This window comes from Caretta caretta, chromosome 22 (genome assembly GCF_965140235.1).
Source record: "Caretta caretta isolate rCarCar2 chromosome 22, rCarCar1.hap1, whole genome shotgun sequence".
Taxonomy (NCBI): Eukaryota; Metazoa; Chordata; order Testudines; family Cheloniidae; genus Caretta; species Caretta caretta.
The window spans coordinates 22,971,923-22,995,035 of NC_134227.1; the positions used below are offsets into that span (position 1 = coordinate 22,971,923).

The 23,113-nt window shown below is 52.7% G+C and overlaps 1 protein-coding gene across 1 annotated transcript in view; it reads right to left on the minus strand.

The window, feature by feature from the left end:
- The window catches only part of FXYD6 (FXYD domain containing ion transport regulator 6), a 51,808-nt gene that overhangs the window by 25,220 nt on the left and 3,475 nt on the right, over nucleotides 1–23,113 (minus strand). The window contains exon 3 of the mRNA XM_048827162.2: nucleotides 6,062–6,097. Coding sequence (XP_048683119.1) covers nucleotides 6,062–6,097 — 36 coding nt within the window. The remainder of the gene's footprint in view (nucleotides 1–6,061; nucleotides 6,098–23,113) is intronic.

Here is a 23,113-nt window from a genome sequence, read left to right on the forward strand (position 1 = left end):
TGGGTGAGTAACCTGGAGCCACGCCTGGTACTTGGCCCCTTGTTCTCCAGACTGGCCGGAGCTGGGACCCCATTTGGGCATGGGCGGGAGGTGACTTTGGTTTCCAATACCAGTTAGGGGAGAGCTGAAAGAGCCATACTCAGATGGACTCCCAGCTTGGACGGATGGTGGCCATTGCATGGTCCCCTTTGAGGATCAGGGCTGGGGGCAGCAGGCACCAGGGACTGATGGAGGAAAGTTGTTGCCCTTACACTGTATATCATCAAACACAAGACCCCATTTTGCCCACCCTGAGCCCTCCTCCCCATCATGGTTCCCAGGCTCCCCACCCTTTTCTCCATGTACTGGAGCCAGTTTCTACCTCAGCAGTGAGCTAGACTCCGGCCTGCACAGACTAGCTACAAACAGGCAGAGGGGCCTGCTCTACAGGGGCACCTCCACCCCTAGCCCTAAGGCTGTGGGGCTCAGCCCAGAAAAGGGTCTCTGGCACCCTTGGCACCTTCGCTGTGGTCCTGGCTTGGCCGCCTTAAGTGGAGCGAGCAGCCTGCTGCAGGTTGCGGGGTTACTGGTCGCGAGGGCCATTGCTGCTCCAAGGTCACTTCACGCTGTGGGGGCCTTGCTGGCTCCCACCATCGCTGCCAGGTTCAGCACTGTGCTCTTCACCAGAGCATGTTTTAATGGGCCCCATTAGCATAGTAACTGCTGCCCATTCCTGCAGACAACGCTGCCCTGTCCTCGGCTCGGGAGCGACGGAGCCGGCCCTGTGCGCCCCAATAGTAATCGCTGCCCGTTCCTGCAGACAGCGCTGCCCTGTCCTCGGCTCGGGAGCGACGGAGCCGGCCCTGTGCGCCCCAGTAGTGACTGCTGCCCGTTCCTGCAGATAACGCTGCCCTGTCCTTGGCTCGGGAGCGACGGAGCCGGCCCTCTGCGCCCCAACATGCTAATCAGTTTTGAATGTCAGCATCCCACCTCCCCAACCCCTGGGAAAACCCAGCAAGGTCACCGCTTGGCTGGCAGCCCTCTAGCCTCTGCTGGTGCCCGCCCTGAAAACCAACAGTAACGCAACAGGCCACACTTATCCAAGCACGTCACAGGACTGACTCACTCCAGTGTCGCACCCAGGAATCGGAGTCCCACTTCCAGGCTCTAACTAGGAAGATGAATGACCACTGCTGCCCTCACCTGGGCCAACTAAGCACGGCTCTTGCCTGCAGGTGAACTAAAAAGCCCTCTGATAGAAATAACAAGCAGAGATACAAGAAACCGAACAACTGCTGGGAGTGCAGCAGCGGCCAGGAAAGCGAGCCTGAGACACGGCCCCTGGGTCGTCTGTCTCCGCTCCCCAACCATCTCTGACTTATCGCTGCTAACTTCTCCTCCTGTCGGCCGAGCAAGAGCAACATGGTTACAGGAGTGTGAGCCCTGCTGGCTCTTGCATCTTTGGCGAATCACAGCGAAGGTGCCAGCTGCACAGACCACACCCAGCTCTTGGGACAACTTCAGAGAGACAGTCTGAACAGCAAGGGTAACTAACCAGTGGGACAGGCTGCCGAGGGACATGGGGGATTCTCTGTCCCCTGGAGTTCGGGAATCAGGATTTGATGTCTTTCTGGAAGTGAGACGCTCTAGCTCAGCCAGAACTCTGGGCAGGATGCAGGAATCACAGGAGAGGTTTCTCTTGGCCTGTGCTGTGCAGGATGTCAGACTAGATGGTCACCACGGTCCCTTCTAGCCTTGAATCCATGGACCTGTGAGCAGAACTGGCCGGGAAAGGATTTTTTCCTTCTGAAATTTCCGACACAAACAAAAATGTTTTCTTTTTTTTTTTGCAAGTTTTTCTTTGAAATTTTCTTGTGTGTGTGTGGGGGGGGGGAGTTTTGATTCGCCCCTCCTCCCCCTGATTTTTCATCAAAAGAATGCACGTTTTTCATTCCCATTCCCATTCGGTTGAAAAAGCCACTTCCAATCGAAAGAACATTTTGACAGAAACTGTCTGACCAGCTCCACCAATGAGGCGTCAGACAAACCCGGAAAGCCCCCCTCCGATCAAGGGCACAGGCCAGGCACTCTGGGGTTTGTTTTAGCCTCTGCGGTGAGGCTCTCACTAAAGCCAACACAGGCACATGACTGATGCAGCAGGACAATGACACAGGCAGCTCCAGGGCTAGCCACAGCAAGGACCAGCAGCCTTGTCGTGTTCGGTCTGTCTGGAACAGCCGCCATCTACATTTAGCCCGGAGGAGCCCTGAGTCCCGTCCCAGGCATGCTGCGGGGAGCTGTAATAGCTTCTCTGAGCTGCTAGAATAGGGGACTTGCTGCTGGCACCATGGCAGTGAGAAGCTGTCAGCTCCTAGTTCAAAGACCTCCCTGGGGATTCTTCATCCCAGGCACAAGGTACTCCCACCAGGGAGATACAGCTGCTGCTATCAGTCTGCAATTTGCCTGCACAGAACTGCACTCCGCTAAAGGGCGCCAGGCTCCAGGCTGGACTGTGAGAGGCTGGGCAAGGCTGCGGAGAATGGCACAGCGAGACAGACCCGACACCGCAGTGGGTTCCCCTGGACTGGGAGGAAAATGCAAACTCTCCCTCCCTGAGGGACGCTTACCCCACCCCACCCCAGGAATGCAGGGAAATGAGACAGGGTCGGCTGTGGTGCAAGCACACCCAGGCACAAGGAAATCCCGCTGGACACACCACACCAGAGATGAGGGGTCTGCCTCGTTCCTATGCTAATCTCATTGGATGTCACTGCTTCCCAAGATGAAATGGCCCTTCTCCAGCTGTGGATTGTGTCACCAGGCAGCCTAGATGACCCTGGGGTGTCTCCATGGCTCACTGCACAGGAGACTGCAGCAAGAGTCCTGTTTGGCTTGCAAAGTTTCCCACTGTAGATCAGTCCCAAAAGGGAAAAGGAGGAAGTACCCACCAGAGCCCCCATTCCCTACCGCAGAGCCTGGCACACAAAGGCCTGTCTCAAAGCACAGAGAAGTCACGGTCAGTCTCAATGGGCCCTAGACAGACAGCTGATCTGTAACTATGGAAAACCTTTGCTGGGCAGCTGAGATCAGCTGTGCTGAGATGGGGACTGTAGCAAATTCCCTTCTTTGCACCTGATGTAGACATTTGGGGAACATATGAACCCCCCAACTCACTTCACAGAGAGCCCCAAACAGCCATCGGATGGGAAGAGCACCTTGGCTGGGTTTGAGGTTCCACACTCCTGAGCTGCTGTTTATTTGACTGGTTTGGAAGAGGGGGATTAATCTGGCTGAGAGCCCTGAACTAGCTTATCCACAGAGTCACAGCCAGCACGCTGCTACACAAGAGAAGCAACAATCGCCAATCACCGCTGTGAGGTGCGTGGATTTAAATGGAGCACTTTGCAGTGCCCAGAGATGCTTAAGTTGCCTGTTAACTTTCACTGAGCACATGGGGAATGGCAGGAGGCCCTCTCCACTGCTTCCATCTGGGGAGGAGACATAGCTGTTCCCTTTCCTGAGGCAGTGGATGCCTCCTGCCAGAGCGACCTGGCTCTGATGCTTTGCAGATGGAGGCTCCATCCAGGGAGGATGAGCTCAAAGGCTCAGGAAAAGAGAGTTTGCTTTGACACTGCAGCCTGCCAGCAGCTCTCTCTCTCTCTCGGGTCCGTCTGCTTGTTTATCCGCTTTGCTGCTGGCCAACAGTTGCAAGTGCTCCGGAGCGATACCAATGTACTGCTCTTCTGCCCAGCCGGAGGTGGGAGCCTCGCTAGCGAGGGAGGCTCACCCATAATCAAATGGCTCCAAAAAGCAGCCGCAGCGCCTCTGAAGGGCCAGAGCCCGACTCCCACAGTCAGCTGACGACTGTTCCATGGAGGGACAGAACGGGGGGAGTGGGAAGAAACCACTTGCTCGGACTGTGATGCACCATCAAAAGAACAACCCTACAGGCTGTCAGAGGGACACGCACTCCCCAGTCAGACTATGCCTCTTTCCCACTGTCGCTGCTCACTCCCCACTGTCTGCAGAGTCCTCTCTCCTCCTGACCCCACTTGTTCTCACTTGGTGGCCCTGGTTTCCCCAGCTGCCCGCTGTGACAAGCGACATGGCTGCCTTTGCTAGCAAATGAAACCCAGTAAGTGCCGTGTGGCGCGTGCGAGAAATGGGCCTCCCAGCCATCGAACTCAGGGTGGGTACCAAAGCCAGGCCAGGCCAGCTGTGCTGGCAGGTCTGACGGGTGCAGGAGGCCTGCGTGACACGAGCGTGGTGGGTTTCAGTTCAGCAAATGCCCACACCACTAAAAGCACCATGGCTTTGTCCCCAGGTTGTCAGTCTCGGCCAGGGAGTGAGTGGGCTCCAGGGACTGAACTCTTCTCCCCTCTCAGGAGTCACGCCTCCAGGACAGCGTGATGAGGCACTGCCCAGCACCTGCCCCGTGGATAAACAAAGGGCGCTGGTCTCCAGGGACGTCAGTCTGGCACCTTTACATTTGCATGAGTTTTGTTTCAACACTGCTCTTGGTTGTGAACTTTAGAATTAACTCTCCGTGGTACACAGCACCTAGCCATGGGGAACATCACCAGTGTGTGAGTACACCAGCGGTGCACCCGCAGCACTGGGGTCAGGGTTTGTTAGAGAATTGCTGCTGAAGGGTCACACCAAATGGATCTGTAGAGGCTACAAACTAGCCCCTCTCACTTCCTCTTTGTTAATTTCAGGTGCTGACTGTTGCAGAGCTATAAACAAAATATCATTAGAGGGCAGAGTCCTTTCCACATCAGTCTCGGCCAGCTGAATTTGCAGCGGGCGAGTGTTAGACCCAAAATCCATACACCAACCAAACACAACCACAAGGGGAAAAAAATAGCCACCACAAAGGCCCTTAGAATCCATGTCACTGTACCGTGTCTTTCTGGAGATGCAACAAACACACCTGGGCCCTCGTGCCTGGCAGGATGAAGGCACTAAAAGTCCTCCCAAGCCTCGTATGCCATTACCATGAATTTCTCTCTTCAAGTTGCCACTAAGAGAATTTCCATGGGGAAGTCACGGAGCATCGCTGAGCTCGTTGCAAACTGCTGAGAGGATGAAGCTTGGCAAAGAATCCATGCAAAACTTTCTCTCCGTTTCCTAGGATGCAGGGCACTCACACCAGAATCGTTCCACAGAACGCTCACGACACCTGTGTCCTGCGTGCACATCCACCAGGCGACGGGCGGGGGGGTGTTTGGGAAGGAGCCTGGTTCGGGGTCACCTGGTCTCCACAGGTAGGGCTAGCTCAACATGCTGCTGCCAGGCTTGCAGTCACAGGCACGGGGGTCTCAGCCCTCCTGGTACAGGAGGAAATGCAGGTATGATGTTACCTGCTCTGGCTCTGCATAGCATGGAGAGCGAGCTGCTTGGTGCTGAGAACCGAAGAGCTCTGGGTTGCTATAGCCGGTAGCTGCTGGCCTGTTCCTATCTCTTCGAGGAGCTCTCCATGCTCAGCCTGTCACGCTAGTTACCACCGTCTCCAAGGATGCACAGCCAGCCTGAGCTCTGCTCTGTATGCAGCCACAGGGAGCGGAGTTCTCCAGCCAGGGGGTCCCTGGTGCCCCTCTGGTGAGCCGGCAGTGCCCAGCAGCAGGAGGGCAGCGGGATGGGAGAAGGGATGGTTTATAACTGTGACAAGGCCGGATCCCGCCGGATCCCACCTCGGATCATTGGGAAGAATGCACAGGGCTGAAGGGAGCTGCCCGCTCAGGGACCGTCTACAAAGTCACCAGCTCAGAAACAAATCAGTCAGCGGGTGATGCCGCCTCGCTGCCCGGAGTGATGCTGGCCGGAGCTGGCGTCATGGCTGCAGAGCAGATGCAGCACTAGACTAGCCGGTGCACTCAGATGGGCAGCGCTGCTGGCCAGAGAGCCTGGCTTCTGAGCTTGTTGTTACTGTGCTAGGCAGGAGCTCAGACTAGACGGCCTAGTGCCCCTTCTGGCCTTAGAACCATTCATTATTTGGGTTGCTGTAGCACCTAGGAGCCCGGTCATGAGCCAGGACCCCACACCCAGAACAAAGACGGCCCCTGCAGGGCCTGCAGCTCACCTGTGGATGCCTGGTGAGTGGTGAACATGGATCCACCTGGAACAAAAAGGGACACAATGATGAAACTGCAAACGAATGAATCTTCTGCAGAGAGGTGGGTCCCTAGTGAACCTATGTAAAAATGAGCCATACCAGTAGACGTGCAGGGGAGACGGGCTTCACCATGCAGAGTCCCCCCACCAGATGCCTGTTCAGGGCCCCATGTGAAGTGAGTTTGTTGGCTCTCAATCCCATTGTGAGTGGCCAGGCATCCACATCAGAAAAATCACCACCACAATTAGCCCCAGAGTAGCAACCTGTGCCCAGAGGCCAGGTCTGCATGGGCCACAGCCCGCGACTAGATGGTTCCGATGGGTCACCGCGGACGCGCAGGAGGTCAATATACAGAGGAGGCGATTCGGCACCCTCCCCCAGCACCACACTCACCCGGAACGAACCGAGCAGGGAGGACTGAGAGGAGAATGTCATGGGGGAAGAATGAGCGCCTGCACTAAGCTCTGCAAGTCTCACATTGCTGGGGTCTCCTTCAGCTGCTTCCAAAACACTCTGGACAAGACACCCAGCTCCCTCCCCACTGGTGACCAGAGCCCCGGAGGAGCCTGCAGGTCTGCGTGCAGCTTTGGAAAAGGCTAGGAGCCCACCAGAACACAATGCTGCCTGAGGCTGCACTGGCTCTGTGACCCTCCTGCAGCCAGTGTGGGCAGTTCCTGGCTCTGTTTGCTGCCAGGGACCAGGCGGAGGGAGCAGGGACCCTGAGGACTGGTGTGGAAGGGCAAGATGTCTGCCTGTTCCATGAGGGGACACATCCCCCTGGCCCTCCAAAGGTTGACCCTCCCTGGCTCCGACCTCCTCTCAGCAACTCACTCGGCCGGCCACTGGGTGCCAACGCTGGGCTGCAAGGACATGCCAGGAAGGGCCTGGCTGCAGCGCTCCGCTCAAGTCTGGGCTGGTGCTGCGGGTTTCATCGCTGACTTAGAGGCAATTCATCTGGATTTAGATGGGACCCCAGCCATGGCACCATGAGTCCCTAGTGGCCGTATGGCAGTGCCCAAAGTGGGGGTGAGCCCACCTGACGTTACTCCCCCAGTAATGCTAGCCAGCAAGCCCCTGGAGTGGCCAGGCAGGACCTTCCAGTGCTGAGAATCAAACACTGGACCAGATGCAGCCCCATACGCATGACACAAGAGTCAAGCTTAGATGCCAGTGCTAATGCCCGTCTCCCCCTCTGGCCTCAGAGGAAGCCCTGCCCACAGACCAGCCCCCACCAGGGTGAGAGCCCTGCCAGCTGGGTTCCTAATCAGCGAGGAGAGGGAGGGAGTTTGTCGGAGCTAGGGAATAAAACCACATTTCAGACAACCTGGACGGGTCATCTCAGCACAAAAATCCCCATGCCCCTGCTGGCCAGGGCTGCATTCAGACATGCTGGACCTAGCGTGGCTATGAGGCCAGTGTGGAGAGGGGCCCAGCTTCGCCTTGCAAAGTGGGATGTATTACCCCCCTCACACACACACGCACACACGCTTCAGCGTTCGGCAGGGCCATCAATCTGCTTGCACAGCGCTTGCTGGCCTGCGTCTGGGTGTGGCACCCATGTTTGGAGCCGCCCATTGCTGTAGCTCGGCAAAGCACATCCGGATCAGGAGAGTCACTGCGCACTGCTCCAGCCCCCCAACACAGCAGGGCCTGTGAGACCGTCTCCACGCCCTTCCTCTGGGCACCGAGCACAGTCCGCCGTCCCCCCGCCCCTAGCCCCGTCGGACTATATTACCATACATGGTATAGCAGTGGCAGTAGCTGGGCTGGGCTGCGAGAGCTGCTCACATCGGGGGAAAGGAGACAGAGAGGCTCTGTGCAGTGCTGATACACACAGCTGGAACACAGCTGCCGCTGCTGGCCTGGAATAACGCAGACAAGAAAGGAGCCCTTTCCGAGCAGCAATTCAATTCCCTGGGTGACAGATGCAGAGAGATGCTGGTGTTGAGTGGCTCAGCCCTGACAAAGCCTTCCCCTGACTCAGGAGACTGAACCTCTGTCGAGCCAGAGCCGTGGTTACACCCCTTCCTTCCCACGACTGCCACGGCCTTGGAGAGACGTCTCCCCAGGGCTCCTTCTCCTGGCATTGCTGATGCCCCTCTGGCCAGAACAGCATCAGGGCTGCCCATGGCGGATCTGGGTCCTATTCTCCCTAAGTCTCATATTTCTCTCCTCTCTGCTCCCTCCCTGCCTCCTCCATCAAGGAGCAGCGTGCTCACTGGCAGGGCCATGGTGCTGCTTTGTACCCAGGAGCACAGTATCCGGACAGCTGAGCTGGGCACCAAGCCACAGCTCCCCAGATACAGGAGCATAAAGTGGCTTGCGTGGCTTGAGAGTCAATGATAACCTCACAGCCTCTTGCTGTCCCCGGCTTGCCATGGAGACGCTCCCTGGCCTGGCAACTGCATTCCCACCAGTCACCAGAATAGCATTCACGCAATGCATGCCCAGAAGGGCCAGCAAAGAGGCCTGTGCCCCTCCCCTGGCACTGCGGAGCACAAGCCATGTGCTTTCTGCCTAGCTCAGGCTGGAAGCGCTGACCCACCATGAGCATCCCTTTGATGTCACGTTGGTGTGACCAGTCACCACAGTTGGTCAGACGCCGAGATACACTCCCAGCCAGAAATGCCCCATCAGCACCCCCGTCAGACCTCCCACACCTAGAGCGGAGGGGTGTGCATTGCTAGAGAAAGTCGGGGGTACTCTTCTTCTCAGCAGAGGGAAGGGAACATTTGAATATTCTCTACCCGCAATAAATAGCTCCCAGTTGGAGGCACGCACACTCATCAGCCAAAATAGCTCCATGACTTAGCATGAGTCCCACTGAGGCTGGAGGCTTGTGACGTTCTATGGCTCCTACCAAGGTCACCAGACACCCTCAGGAAACGTCGTGGCATCTGCCACGAATGCCCACGTGAAACGTCTGTCGGTTCTTTAGCAGGATGGAAGGTGCTGGTGGCTCAGCCGTAAGTGGCAGAGCTGGGGGTGAAGGAGGGTGAAGTTATATCCCCTGAGAGCCATTTCATTTCTCCCTCTCTTTCACAGTTGGCTTCTGGGGGATTGCCCCTAAGCAGGAAATCATTCAGCCACCATAGGGAACTGATGAAACCTGCTCATTGAAATCCACCTGATAGGGGTTTGGTGTCAGGACACAAAGCCACCTGTCCAAGGCTCACTCGAGGCCTAACCCAAAGGGCTACCTTTGGGATCCACTAAATGCTGGCAGCCGTGGTGGATCCTTGCAACTCCCAACATGCAGCCTGCTGGGGTTTGCTGTCCCAGCTCCAGTTTGGGCCTCAAAGAGGGGAAAGGGATGCAGAGCAGTTACTGGAACCAAGAGACCAAACAAAACAAAGCCAGGGGGCAAAGAAAATAAGGCCAGGATCATCTCGGGTGGAACCTCACGATGTCAGTTACCCCAAGGTTAAGTTTGGCCCAGCGTATGTGTGTGTTTTAAAGCCAGAGGTCTCTCAGATCAAGCACCTCCATGGCTGCCCTAGCAGCTGGTGTCTCCTGGATACCAGACGAGGGGTCTGAGAAACAAGAGAGTGGATTTCAAACGAAGACAGACCAGGCAAATACCAGGACAAAACGAAGGGAAGGCAGCGAGTGCAGTGTACATAATGTAAGTAACCTGCAGGGAGCCACCACAGAATAACTCCTCAGCCAAAGCACTGAGCTCTTCTTCAAGGGGAACATATCGCTCACTCTGCATAATTTAGTTTGGGTAGAAACACTTCCCAGCCCTGCATGGATGTCAGCTCTTACGAGAGCCAGTGAGCGGGATGCTCTCCACCCGCACGGCCCCATCACCCTGCCCCTCACTCCCCCTAGATTCATCCTTTCCAAACAGAATTAGCTACATGCCATCACCTGGGCCTTCCTCAGCTATTTCGTGACCCAGCTGACCTCAGTGGGGACAGCTCCTTCCACTCACAAATCTCTCTCTTAGCTAAAAAAAGAAAACAACACCAGCCCTTAAAACGTCTGAGCCCTGTCCTGTGAGGTGCTGAGCTCTCTCATCTCCCAATGCAGCACAGAGGAGACAGGGACGGTCGGTATCAGGGAGCATTTTCAGAGTTTGTTTGCTGGCCATTGAGTCTCAGTCTTTAAGAATTTCATTTGTTAAGGCCCAATTCCACAAAGGATTGTGTGGAATCCCCCTGCAGCCAGCAGGACTCAGCCCAGGAAAGAGGGACGATCTGCTGGGATCCCACCACCTGTTAAGGGCCTTGGCTGGTCAGCGCCTCAGAGCAGGGACCTCAGGCGGATGTGAAAGGGCAGCAAAGTCAGCCTCCTGGTTTATCTCGGTGCTGTAAAAGCCCAGTGCGCACTGACGGAGTGATAGCCATTCTTCATAACAACCCACATCCCATCATGATCCGTCTCTTCCCTGCACAAAGACCGGGCCATTTTGTAATAAACACATTCTATCCAAACAGGCTTTGGTTTAATTTCCCTTCCCTGTAGCTCCCACTGCTGCTGTTCCCAGGCTCCGGGTTCATTACTTTCCACTGTGCAGCAAAACATGGGGATCAGTTGGTGCAGCATGCCCAGGCCGTTATCGTTATATGATGAGACACCTTCATTTCACGCAATTATTGGGTTAAAAAGACCACCAAGCCAGCCCAGCAGCTGATGATCCAGCAATGTGTGGCCTTGTTTTCTGTATGGGTGGTAAGTAAACAAAATACTTTAAAAATATCAAATACTGTTCTGAGAGTATCGTGGAAACTATCAAACTCAAACTGCACAGTGTGCATCGTGCAAAAGACACAATAGAGCACAACACACCATTTATTTCCATGAGTCAAAAGTCGAGCTGAATGAATGGTGTTAATTGAATCTGATGTTCTATTAATAATGCCATTGTTTGTAGAATAAATTATTTATCAGGTACATTTTTTGCATGATTTGACTCCCTCTGTCGATGGATCATGCTCACTGAAAGACACAGCCCGTCAATGATTTATTACGCATTGAATATATCATCTGACAAATACTACGGCTGAGACATACCCCAGAACCAGTGGGCCCAGTTCTCCACTTGGTCACGTCAGGGTTACACCAGCCTGACTCCACGGAAGTCCGTGCAGCCTGATTCTCATTTACACTGAGCCCACTCCACATCCTCTGGCACCAAAGCAGCCCGAGTACAAACAGATCTCAGGCGCTGGGGAGCTCACTGAGGCAGCAACTGCAGACTCGGACCCAGGCACCGCTGTGATATCAGGTGTCACTAACCCTATTACAGCCTGTCATCACACCGCTTGTCAGCCAAGCCCTGCCCACCCTCACAGCCCAAACGGTCCTGGGGTGCTCACTGCGCAGGACGCAGCAGGGACATGGGGAATGGGTTTTAACCAGCCGCTCCTTTGAGAGTCACATTACATCCTCGACTCCCGTCGTGGGATGGCCCTGCACAGTCACTCATACCCCACTGAGCCTCTGCCAATTCTTGGCGGGCGCCCACCACAGAGGGAGCCAATCACCACGCTAGGAGGTTCTCTGGGCGCCTCCAGCCACATCCCGCCCCCTTTAAGACCTCAACCCCCGCCCCCCAGCACTGCCATACAACACATTGCAAGGGGTCCCCCGGGTAGCATCCCAACCCCCGGTTTGCCTCTGCCCCCAGGGGCCTAGCACAATGCCCCCGTTATGTAAGGAGGAGCCCTCAGGATGCCCGCCATGGTACCTTTTAGGGCCTAAATCAGCTCGTTCCCGCACTGGGCACCTGCCAACATTTGCAACGACGACTCTCCCACAGGGCCAGACTGTGCCCTCCAGGAGGGGGAGAATCCCAGCCCGCCTGTTGCCCAGAACCCAACCCCTAGGATGTGCTGCAAGGAAGACAATAAAACCTGACCTGCCTCACCAATCCGGGGGTATGGGGAAAATTCCTTCCCAGCCCCAAAGTGGTGACTCCACCTAGATAATGGGCTGACTGCTGGAATCCAGCAAAAGGGACGTGGCCCTGAGCACAGGGCTCCTAACATGGCTCCAAATCTTGTGCCAAATCCTGCAAGGGCTCCCGCCCACCCAGAAATCCTATGTGAGCTGGAAATCTCATGGGATTTGGCCCATGCTGTCCTTTTTGCCCTCCTCCATTACCAGAGCCCCCAAACTCACCCTTGCTAGGCTCAAAGCCCCCCAAAGACTTCAATGCAACTGCCTGCATGACACAGGTAAGCAGGATTTGTACCCTTGCTTGTATATATGTATTTTGCTTTTTATGGAGGAAAATCATTCAGTCATGAATCTGTCATTATCTCATTTTGCTCTGGGCAAGCTACAAACAACAGTATCTAACAAGTAGAATTATCCCTCTAAATTCTCCTATGCTGGTATCTCATTAATGACCTAAAAATTGCTACAAGATAACACTTTCCATTTCACCAGCCTGTTAGCTCCACACTTGCAAAGTGACCAGCTTGTCTCATAAGGAACATTGTGCTACAACTTCCCACCCCGCCCTGCCTCTACTGTCTTTGCAAAAGGAGGAAAAAAAACACTTTTCAAACTTCAGCTGACAATGCTTAATGCGCGTAGATGTCTTCTCATCTCCGTGTGTGTGTGTTTATAGCAAGCCTATGGGAAAATGCTTTCTAATACTATAGAGGCAGTTGTATAAAGGGTTCTGCAGATGAATTAGCTCCTCTTGGGTACATGGAGAGCAAACCTCCAGCCTCCTGCTTGGATATTTGCATCTGGTGTCTCACCTCTAGCGGTTCTGGGACTGGCATAATGCTTTATACTGGAAGTACCTGTGAATTAATGCTAGCATTTCCTACACCTATTCAGAGACTTTCCCACTTAACAGCCCTAAATCTAACAGCACATCACCACCAACCTACGAGCCTCTCGCCAGAAGTCCCTGGCGCTTTTTCTATTTCAGGGATTTGCAATTTGCACCTGACCTCCTAATTTTCACCTTCCCCGGCACTACCGAGCAGGAGGGAGTGCTCAGCCCTGGTGCTGTCATTCCTCCCTTTCAGAAACCATTTGGGGCCCCGCTGTGATCCAGTTCGCTCCCCTGGAGTTACTCCAGGTTTGCACAGAGAGCACAGTCAGCTCCTCCGCTTGCCAAGGAACCAATTCCATTCTCCCACTAGCAGATACAGATGGGGAAGGGCTCAATGGGAGGAGCCAAAGAAACCAGGCTTATCCGCCTTCCGCAGAGAGAAATCGGAGAGTCATTATTTCGGACTATAAATAAGCCAGTGGCTCTCCAGGAATTGCTCTGATCCTGGCAGTTAGAAGGCAACGGGAGGCAAGCAACGGGCTCTTTTTGAGCATGGTTCCAGGAGCCCTTTAAAAAGGATAAATATGGAAGAGCACCTGAGCACAGAGCTCCGCCAGCACTAGGCAGCAAACTTAAAGAAAGCGGCCGAGACAGAAAAACTAACAGGCTCATACAGGAGGCTGCAGCCCGACCCCTTCGCTGACCCTGACACAGGACCTGCTATGGAGCCACATGGCTGGGCAGCCCCACCCCAGCATCTCTCTGTGCACACAACACAAATTCACATCGCTCCTGGCGCGACGCTTGCACCATGGCTGCCCCTGTGAACCAGGCTGACAGTTTTCTACTTGACCTTTTTAGAAGTCTGAAGTTTATCTTAAAAAAAAAATAATAACAACAACGCTGTGGCCTGAAATCCCACCCGGGCTCCATGCTGGATCCCTTCCCATCCTCCTGTGAGTCCCTCTCTAGGCTCCTGGCACCTTTCCATTACTCTCGCACACCCCTGCCTGCAGACAAGAGGAGCAAGTGTCTTCTCCCAGCACTCCCAAGGGGCTTATTTTGAATAGATGATGATTGACTGCTGATCGCTCAGCGTCTCGGGCCCAGCAGAGAGGTGACACGCCTGCTAACTCATGGTGGACGCACTACACAGAGGCTTTCCATGACACAGTCACTTTATAGTCAAGAGCAATTCAGCAGTGGGATAGCCACACCCCAGTTTGTCACAGATTAACCACATGCTATGGGCCTGGTTCTGCCCTGCCCCAGCCATTCACACCAGTGCAGAGCAGGCTCAAAACTCTAGCAAATCAGCAAGTTACAGGGTTGAGTCCCCAGGCTGCAGGCCAGTGACGCCATGGGTCCTATGTGCCCAGTTACACCACATACAGTTTTACTTACTTTCCTACCCACTAGCACGGGGCTGCCCTGTGAATCAGCTTCCGCTATAGCCATTACACAGACAGGCTATAGCTATATGGGCAGCAGAGGGTGGCATGGGGAATCAGGGAGCACATTCGTTCGGGGAGACACTGTTTAAATTCATGCCTCTCTGTGGTTCTGCTGAGCCAGTTACAGGTGAAATGAAAAAGGCCCTCAGTTCTCAGGAGACATCTCTTCAGGCTGAGTCCGACAGTCAGTATGCTGCAAGACAAGTGTCCCACATGGAAAACAAACAATATGGCCTTGTGATTCCTGCTACACAGTCAGTGATGTATGTCTGGGGGCATGTTTTGCAGCATAAGACAGCCCCATTGCTGGTAACAAAATGATTTGTAGAGAACAAAGCTCTGGGAAAGAGAATGACATGCTGGGTCACATTCTCTGAAGCAACCTCTACAATGATGCCAGATATTTTGCATATGCAAAGAGCTGCATGCAATTTTTTATGCTCATGTAATTGCATGCGAAGATCAGGCTGGTGTCTCACTTCAGGATCTGCACACTCAAACATAGTTTGCACACACACACACACACACAAGCTGTTGTGCACATAGAAACAGGTTTGGACAAAGACACATGGATACAAAACCACGAGTGCAATCTTTGAGGCCTCTTGGAAAATCTGTCTCATTGTGTCTAGTCCCTGAGATCCAGGGGACACTGAGCTCCAAGAAGATGCAAGTTGTTAGCAGCAGAGGGTGACGCAAATGCGACTGTTGATTTTTGCAAATCAAATGGCACCTCCCTTCCCTATCACTCACTTGCATAAGGAATGAGATTTTACTACCTTATGCTCCGAGATTTGGGCTTTGGTGTATCTTTGTGCACTGAGTTGATGACACCTGTTATATCCCAAGTGATTACAGCACACCAGATTTTGCATAGTAGCAACTGCATCCAGGTTAGGGTTGAAGGTGCTGGTGTGGGGAACATGTCCATATTCACACTGCTGATCCTTAAGAGTAGGGAGTAGGTAGGTACCCGCCAATCTTGCGGCAGGCCAGCATTGTGCTGAGGGCCTTGGCCAGGAAGCAAAGAAACGCTCCATCTGGTTTCACACGTGTTTTCTCATCCCATCTCTCACCACACGAGTAACGGAACTACAGGGCAGTACGTCCATGGAGACCCACGTCAGGAAGCTCTGGCAGGCAAAGACCACACAAGACTGAATGGCTGAAAGCTGATGCTAGACCAATTCAGACTAGAAATAAAGCACACGTTTTAGTAGGGTAATTAACCATGTGGACAACTTCCCGAGGGACGCAGGCATCACTTGAAGTCTTTAAATCGAGACTGGCTGTCTCTCCGGACGTTCCGTTCTCGCTCAGCCAGCAGCTCTGGGCCTGATGCAGGAATCCCTGGGGAGGTTCCCTGCCTGTGCTACGCAGGAGGTCAGACTGGATGATCATGGACCTTTCTGGCCTTACAGTCTACAAATCTATGCTGTGCATGGCAAGCCCAGGGGAAATCGCTCTGGTTTGTGATACTACCACCAGAGCCCTGAGATGGAGCCATGGAAACGGTCAGGTCCGTTTCCACCTGGTTTCTAACTCAAACCCACAACAGCTCCACTGACATTTCAACCTCCCCAGACCGTTCCAGTCAGAATTATGGCTTTAGCTGGTGAGGGAAAAGACCCGAGAGGAGCTAGGCAGAGTGGCAAGTAAGGATCAGTTATTTAATATGGAAATAAATAAATGACATAAATAAGAAAAGGAGTATTTGTGGCACCTTAGAGACTAACCAATTTATTTGAGCATAAGCTTTCGTGAGCTACAGCTCACTTCATCAGATGCACTTTCAACGAAACCTTATGCTCAAATAAATTGGTTAGTCTCTAAGGTGCCACAAGTACTTCTGTTCTTTTTGCAAATACAGACTAACACGGCTGTTACTCTGAAACCTGACATAAATAAGCAAGACGTGCCCATCACCATCCTGGTCACTTTGCTTGTATGTTGCATCCTTCCCCCCATCCCAATCTGTCTTTGTCTTTTTAGACTGCAAGCTCTCCAGGGCAGGGCTGTCTCTCCCTATCTCATTGTAGAGCACACCCAGCCCAATGGGGCCCCGATCCTGACTGGGGCATTGCCAGTAAGTAATATTAATAGGTGGAACCCAGGCAAAGCTAAGTGGTTTCTGCCCTTACACATAACGGCTTCAGGTGAGCCTGCCTGGCGCTTCAGTTTGTGGTTTGAATCCAAAACTGCAAATGAAATGTGGGGGCTGATGCAAGCCCAGGCCAGGGGGAACCAAGAGGTCAGACACTGAACTAAAACTGGGGGAGATCTCTGCAAGGGTGTAGGGGCACACACACCCCCTGGGCGAGCGAGTGCACCCACTTACACCAGCCTTAAGTTTGGTCCCAGTAGGTCCAATCACAGTCACAGTGTTGCTGCATTGTGATTTGTGCATTTGAAAGGCAACATGAGATTTTAATAAAAAACATCAATTAACCTCACACAGAAATTGCATCTTGGCCCTTCTGCAGCAAACCCTCTCGGACAAGAGGACACTTGATGAGATACTTTGAACTTGCAATTTGATCTGAAATTAAAAGTAGCTGGGGTGCAGGGAGGGGAGTTAAAGGATGGGACGAGGTCAGTAAAAGTAATTCATCCCTACAGAGCGCCCCTGCTTGCCCCGATTTACACCCACGTAACCGAGTGCAGAACAGTTGTCTTCTGCCACATGCACAGGCCAGCTCCGGGCCTGCGCACGCTGTGCTTGTGTTGGCTAAAACACCGCGGAGGTTGTGTCCAAGACTTGTGCTCTACAGCTTTGAGGCACAGCCTCCGGTAACTTGGCAGCTCTGGAGAAGGGGGCGTTCTCTTACGCACCGCGAGCAGCGAGGTTTTGCTACGCGCATTAAGGGCATGGCTCGCTCTCCGTTGCCCGGGGGGCCACCGAAGCCAGGAAAGAAAAAGAAAAAAAAGTTGTATAAGTCAGAGACGTTTTGCGTGGGTTTCCTTTTCCTCCTGCTTGCGGCAGTTCAGACTCGCTGCACTGCACCCGTCGAGGCCAGAGCCCAACTCCAGTTCTCACAACTACAGCAACAGCCCTAAGGGCAGCGGGCAGACCCAAAGCAGCAGTCTTCCCTACCCGAGAGGCCCCATCCCTTTAACTGCAGGCTGCGTGACAGTGCGGACTGTGGCTTTTGAGAGACTCCATGCCACAGGACTGCCGTGAGCAGCACATTATGAATGAATTTAGTTTACATATCGGTGACGGGCCAAATCCCAGAGGACGTACGGTCAGATTTTACTCAGTCCTGGCTCGGGCAAAGCTTCCACACACTGCATGTAAAGACTGAGAAAGGGCTTCTGAAACATTTTTTACTGAAGCAAACACTCCCCCAGGCTTGTGCAACAGGCACATACTGGATGAATACAGACATACATAAATATCTTCCCGCTTTGTCTGAACTCACCGCAGCCAGGAAGGAGGGCTTAGGGAAAGACCACATTGGTTTAAGCAGTGTACACTTTGTATTGCAACCCTAGGGAGCAGCCCAGCTCTGGTAACCTACACCAGTCTGGACTGGCTCTGACAAATGGGAAAACCTGTTTTCTAACATTTTTTGTGCCTCTTTTCTCCATTTGGTTCCTGGGGGGTTTTGCGCCAGAGTTCCATTTTTTTCATGACATTTAGCAAATTGGGTATTTTTCACATTGAAACATAATTTAAAATTTGATTTTTCGCACATGAAAAGTCATCTTCATACCGATTAAAGTGCAGAATTGTCATGGTTCTCACTAGAGAAAGAACAGGACCATTTTGGAGTGAAAAATGAGCCCATTTCTCCCTCAAATGAGTATGTTTGTGTGAAATGTCATAGGCTTTTCATAAAATCAGACAGACAGCTGTTTTTGTGAGACTGAAATAAAATGAGAAAAGCAAAAATGTCAACGGTTGTGCAAACATTTTCTACAGCCTGATTGCATTGCACTGCCTTTAGACTTTAGGCTAAGCTGGCCAAGCCATGGAGCTGTTATTTGCCTCTGGTACAGGCATCCCTACAGTAGGGCACTGTATAAATAATGAGTATAGCTGCGGAAGGAGTGTCTGAATTATCTCAGGAAGAACTGCCCCATCCATCACTGGGTTCTTCAAGCCAAACTGTAAGTTTAATAAACACCGTTTGTAAATGTTTTTCCCCTCAGTAACTCCAAATCTGTAACCATCAGATATTGCTAAAACACATACACACAAATCCCCACCAGTCAGGAAGGCAATGTAGTTCCCTCTGACTTTAATCAAAACATGTTTTTTCCCTGTTGTATTATAAATAGAGATCTAGACACATGGGAAAACTGAGCAGAGCTACACCAGATGGACGACATTCTCCTTTCCATCTCGCCTACAGCCAGCCACAATTTGCAAGAGAGCAGTAAAGCGTCATTCACTTTTCTCACTGTCATCATCATGGAAACAGCAGGCAAGAGATTTTGTGCCTGGACTGACAAATGCTTGTGACAATTTTGCAACCTGGGCTATACGCACACATTCATGTACACACAGGCACGCACCAGGATTCTGATGCCATCGCAATCAGTTAGCCACCAGAACACCTTGATATGCCAGTGCAGAGCCCTCTAATCCACAGTCACCTACGCAGTGCTTCTTGCTTTCTCCGACTATTCACTGGTTCCTTGTGGTAACAAGGTGGGAGATACGAGGGCACAAGGCCGCTGAGAGAGAAAATTCCTGAGCCAAGGCAGCCATGAGATCCCATTCTACAGACCCAGCCAATGGAGGGTGGAGGTGTTTCGTGGCTTGGGTGTGGGTGAAGTTTTGGTCCAGGGAGCAGAATATGGGGGTGCTTTGGGGGACAATATCTTACCGGAAACAAACCAGGGCACTCCGCAAATAGGGTCGAATCCAAAGCCCATTGGAGCTGATGGAAAGACTCTTGTTGACTTCAGTGGCATTTGCATCAGGCCCTTCCATTTGCAGTGAGACACTGCAGCCAGCATTTGTAAGGACCAGCTTCCCCTGTGCTCACCATGCCCAATCACCAGTAATCCTGACGACATTTTCATTCATTTAGCTATTTCCATGACACTCATTGCGATAGTGACTTCCCCCTAAAATCCCCAGGAGTGAAGATCCTGCCTGTTTCTCTGGAAGGGGTGAGAGAGTTTGTTTGCTTTGCTGTTAATATTAAATCATAGTAACTCACCCTTCTTCAGCATCTTTTGCCAAGGACTCCCAGGATACCCTGTAGGGCCAGTAAGTACCATTATCCCCATTTTACAGATGGGGAAAACTGAGACTCAGGGAGGTGAAGCGACTTGTCCTAATGTCACACATCATGTCAGTGGCAGAATCAGGAATAGGACCCTGGAGTCCTGGCTTCCAGTCCCTAGTTACTGTGACCAAGACAACACAGTCTCCCCGTGCTGTCTGCCCTGCTTTCAAAAAATCTCACACTCCCTTGCGACAGCATTCACCAAAGAAACAAGAGATTAACAGTGCTTGTTGGGTCATTACCATTACTCTCCTTTGCGTTGCAGTAGTGCCTACGGGCCTTAATCACACATCAGGCCACACTGTGTATGTTATCCAGCGCCACGCTAACACAGGGCCAGGAGCTGAGCTGCTGAAGTAAAGCTTGGCCATCTGGTGAACAAATCGTTGGCCAAACAGGGGGGCCTCGTTTATTGGGCCCCACTTGAATTTTCTTCAAATCTGACATTTGCAGGAGCCCCTCCCCTTGGTGCAGTGCAGGGCCCTGGCCAGCTACGTAGGGACCTACCACCCTCCAGCCTGGGCAGCCTTGCTTTCACCCTGGCTTTAGAGCAGGAGGCACCAATGCACAGTAACCACCGCTGGCTGTTTACTTGGCAGAGGCCTGGCTCCCTCAACATGCTGAACCACACAGTCACCAGGCCTGGAATTTATCCGCTCTCAAACTCGGCCCCCAGCTCACAAAGCAACAGGGTGTGGAAGGATGCACGTGGCCTTGTGAGCGGTACTGGACTGGGACTCAGGAGATCTGGGTTCGATTCCTGCCCTTAACCCGCTGGGTGACCTTGCACAAGTCACAGTCTTCTCTGCGCCTCTCTCCCAACTGTAAAATAGGGATAACAGTCCTGCCTTTGTAAGAGCTTTAGAGCAGGGGTTGTCTACATAGCGCATAGGGCCCAGGGGCCCTGATCTCAGCTGGGGCTTCTGGGTGTTGCCATAACCCAAGTGATAAATACACTGTTAATGTTTTCAGTGGCATTGTTGACACGTGTCACTCCATGCGATGCACGTAGGCTCGGGCTGGCTCTCAGAGAAGGACTAGCTGCCTGTACAGGTAAACCTCCAGTTCCCAGTCACCCTTCATCTCTCAGGGAGAGGACAGCACTAGCGAGAGGTTATCTCCACGCTGCACAATCTTCCCCAGCCGGAGGGGAAATCACTACTTAGCATCTGCTAGCAGATGCTGTGTGGCAGCAGAGGGCTAATGGGGAGCAGGAGGGGAGGACATGTGTTATGTCTGCAATGTCCTTCCTGCAGCTCAGCTGTTCATGGCCACCTAGCAATGGGGCTCTCATCCCAGCACATGGCATGGGAGCCATCATCTGCACCAATGCAAAGTCAGGGCAGAGCACATGTAAACGCTGCCTACATGGGACAGCAGCCAGAATTCACACACACACGCTACCCCACCTCTCACACAGCCACACCCAAGGCAGGCAGATATTTTCAACTTTATGATCACGGGGTCACTGCGCTCTCTGTACCTCTAACCTACATGCCACCCTCAGAACCGCCCTATACAGAACATAATGAAAGTCATGAATCTCTCTCCCCATTTCCTTGTTTCTCTTCAAAAATCCCCCCTTGTAATTTTTCATTCTCCTCATATTACTGAGGTGGGGAGGGTGAAAGCCAGACAGACAAACACAATCTCTTCTGCAGGTTGATCAGCCCCTCAACAACACTGAAAACTCCTCAAGAACAAGATGGGTGATTTGTAAGAGACTTGAAAAAAAATTTAAATGCTTATTTTTAATTGTTTCAAATAGATCAGCCCATCAAGTCTCAGCCATCAGAATTAACGCTGGGCAGTCGCCTTCTTCCTTCAAGTGTCCTCGGGACATCTCCCAAAACTCAGACCGAGTTAAAATCTCCAATTTCCCTGCAAAGCCCCAGAGCCCTTGACAGGTCTGTTCAGTTGCCTGAAGGAAGTACGAGTGTACGTGTAAGAATGGACATTTGCAGCTATGCGTATAATGTGCTCTTCTGCCATTTCACGTCAGCATCAATTTGGCTTCTCATGCAATTGTTGTTATTATGTCTCTTGTTCCTACATGATAGATTTCCAGCCTACACCCTTGTAACATGCAAGACTTTCCAGGTCTGTGCTGATTCATATGCTGGTAGGATGGGAGACACAAGACAGCTTTTGCTAAGATTAATTTGTCACTTGCAGGCTTGGGATCTCTGCCAAAAGCAGAAGATGCTCAAAGGAATCCTAGTGCTTTTCAGGAGACCCGGGGATCCAAACCTCAATCCAGGCTTCCACTGAGTGATCTAATCTCAGATGCCACCAAAAGGCCAGAAGCCACATGGATCACTCGTGATTAGGGTCAATCAAGAACAATGAGATCACAAGAATGATCACAGATCACACTCGACAAAATTACGAGGCTCTGTTCCTCCTCCCCTGGCCCTAAGCCCTTTCCTTTACTAATAAGATCACACAAAACAAGTCTTCTGCAGGTTTTTTCCCTGGCTCCAGGCAGTCATGTCTTAACACATCAAGGAATGGTTGCCAAATCAGTTTGGAGGTATTTGTCTTGGCCCTCAGTCCTCAGCTCGTCAACATGACGTGCATCTCATAACATAGAACCTGGCAGATCGAAAACAGCCAAGCTAGTCCTTTCTCTGAGGAGTATCTCAAATGGGATTATCGCTGCGCTAACGGCAGGCTGCGTGGAGCAAGCCAGGCTGGGAACTAACAGCGTCCGCTGTGAGGGAGGTGAGCGGGACAAATAAAAGCCTCTCGACGAAGCCAAACCAATACATTGTACAGTTTGCTGCTGGGAATGGAGATTCTGTTTAGGTTTTTTTCATAAACGTTCCCTCTATTCATTTGTTCAACACCTACTGAGACCACTGTAATGACTATCTTATGCAAATACACCCATCGCTCCTCAGCTGAAGGAGGAGGAATCCCTGTACAGGGAACTGCTCCCCATGCACCCAACCCCCATGCATCCAGACCCACACATACTCAGACCCTCCCGCCGAGCCTCACCCTCCACACTCAGAAACACCCCCCCTGCCGATGAGCCCCACTCCCCCTGCACCTGGACCACTCCAACAAGCCACCCACACCCAGACTCCCACCCAACCGAGCCCCAACCAGCTGCACATGGATCCCCACCCCACTCCCCCAGCATCTGGACCCCCCACTGAGTCCTCCACACCCAGCCAAGCTCTAACCCCCCCCACACCCAGACCCTCCCACCCACTGATTCCCAACCACCTTCATGTGAACCTGCTGCACAGTCCCATTACTGTTGCACCCAGAACCCCCAAACAAGCCCCTGTGCATCCAGATCTCCCCCCACACCCAAACCCCTCACTGAGCCGCCTGCACCCAGATTGCGCCACACAGAACCCTCTCAACCAACACCTGGATCCCCCCACATTAACACCCTCCGGACTTGGATCCTGCCTTGCACCTGGCACGGAGCAGCAGGGCCCTGGAATGTTTCTGGGGCAGGTCAGGTCCTTGCGCTGTGTCAGAGATGGGTGCAGCCTCACTGCTGAGTCCGTGTCCTGGTGGGAGCTGCACAGTGATCTCCCATCTCTGTTCATCCAGTGGCCTG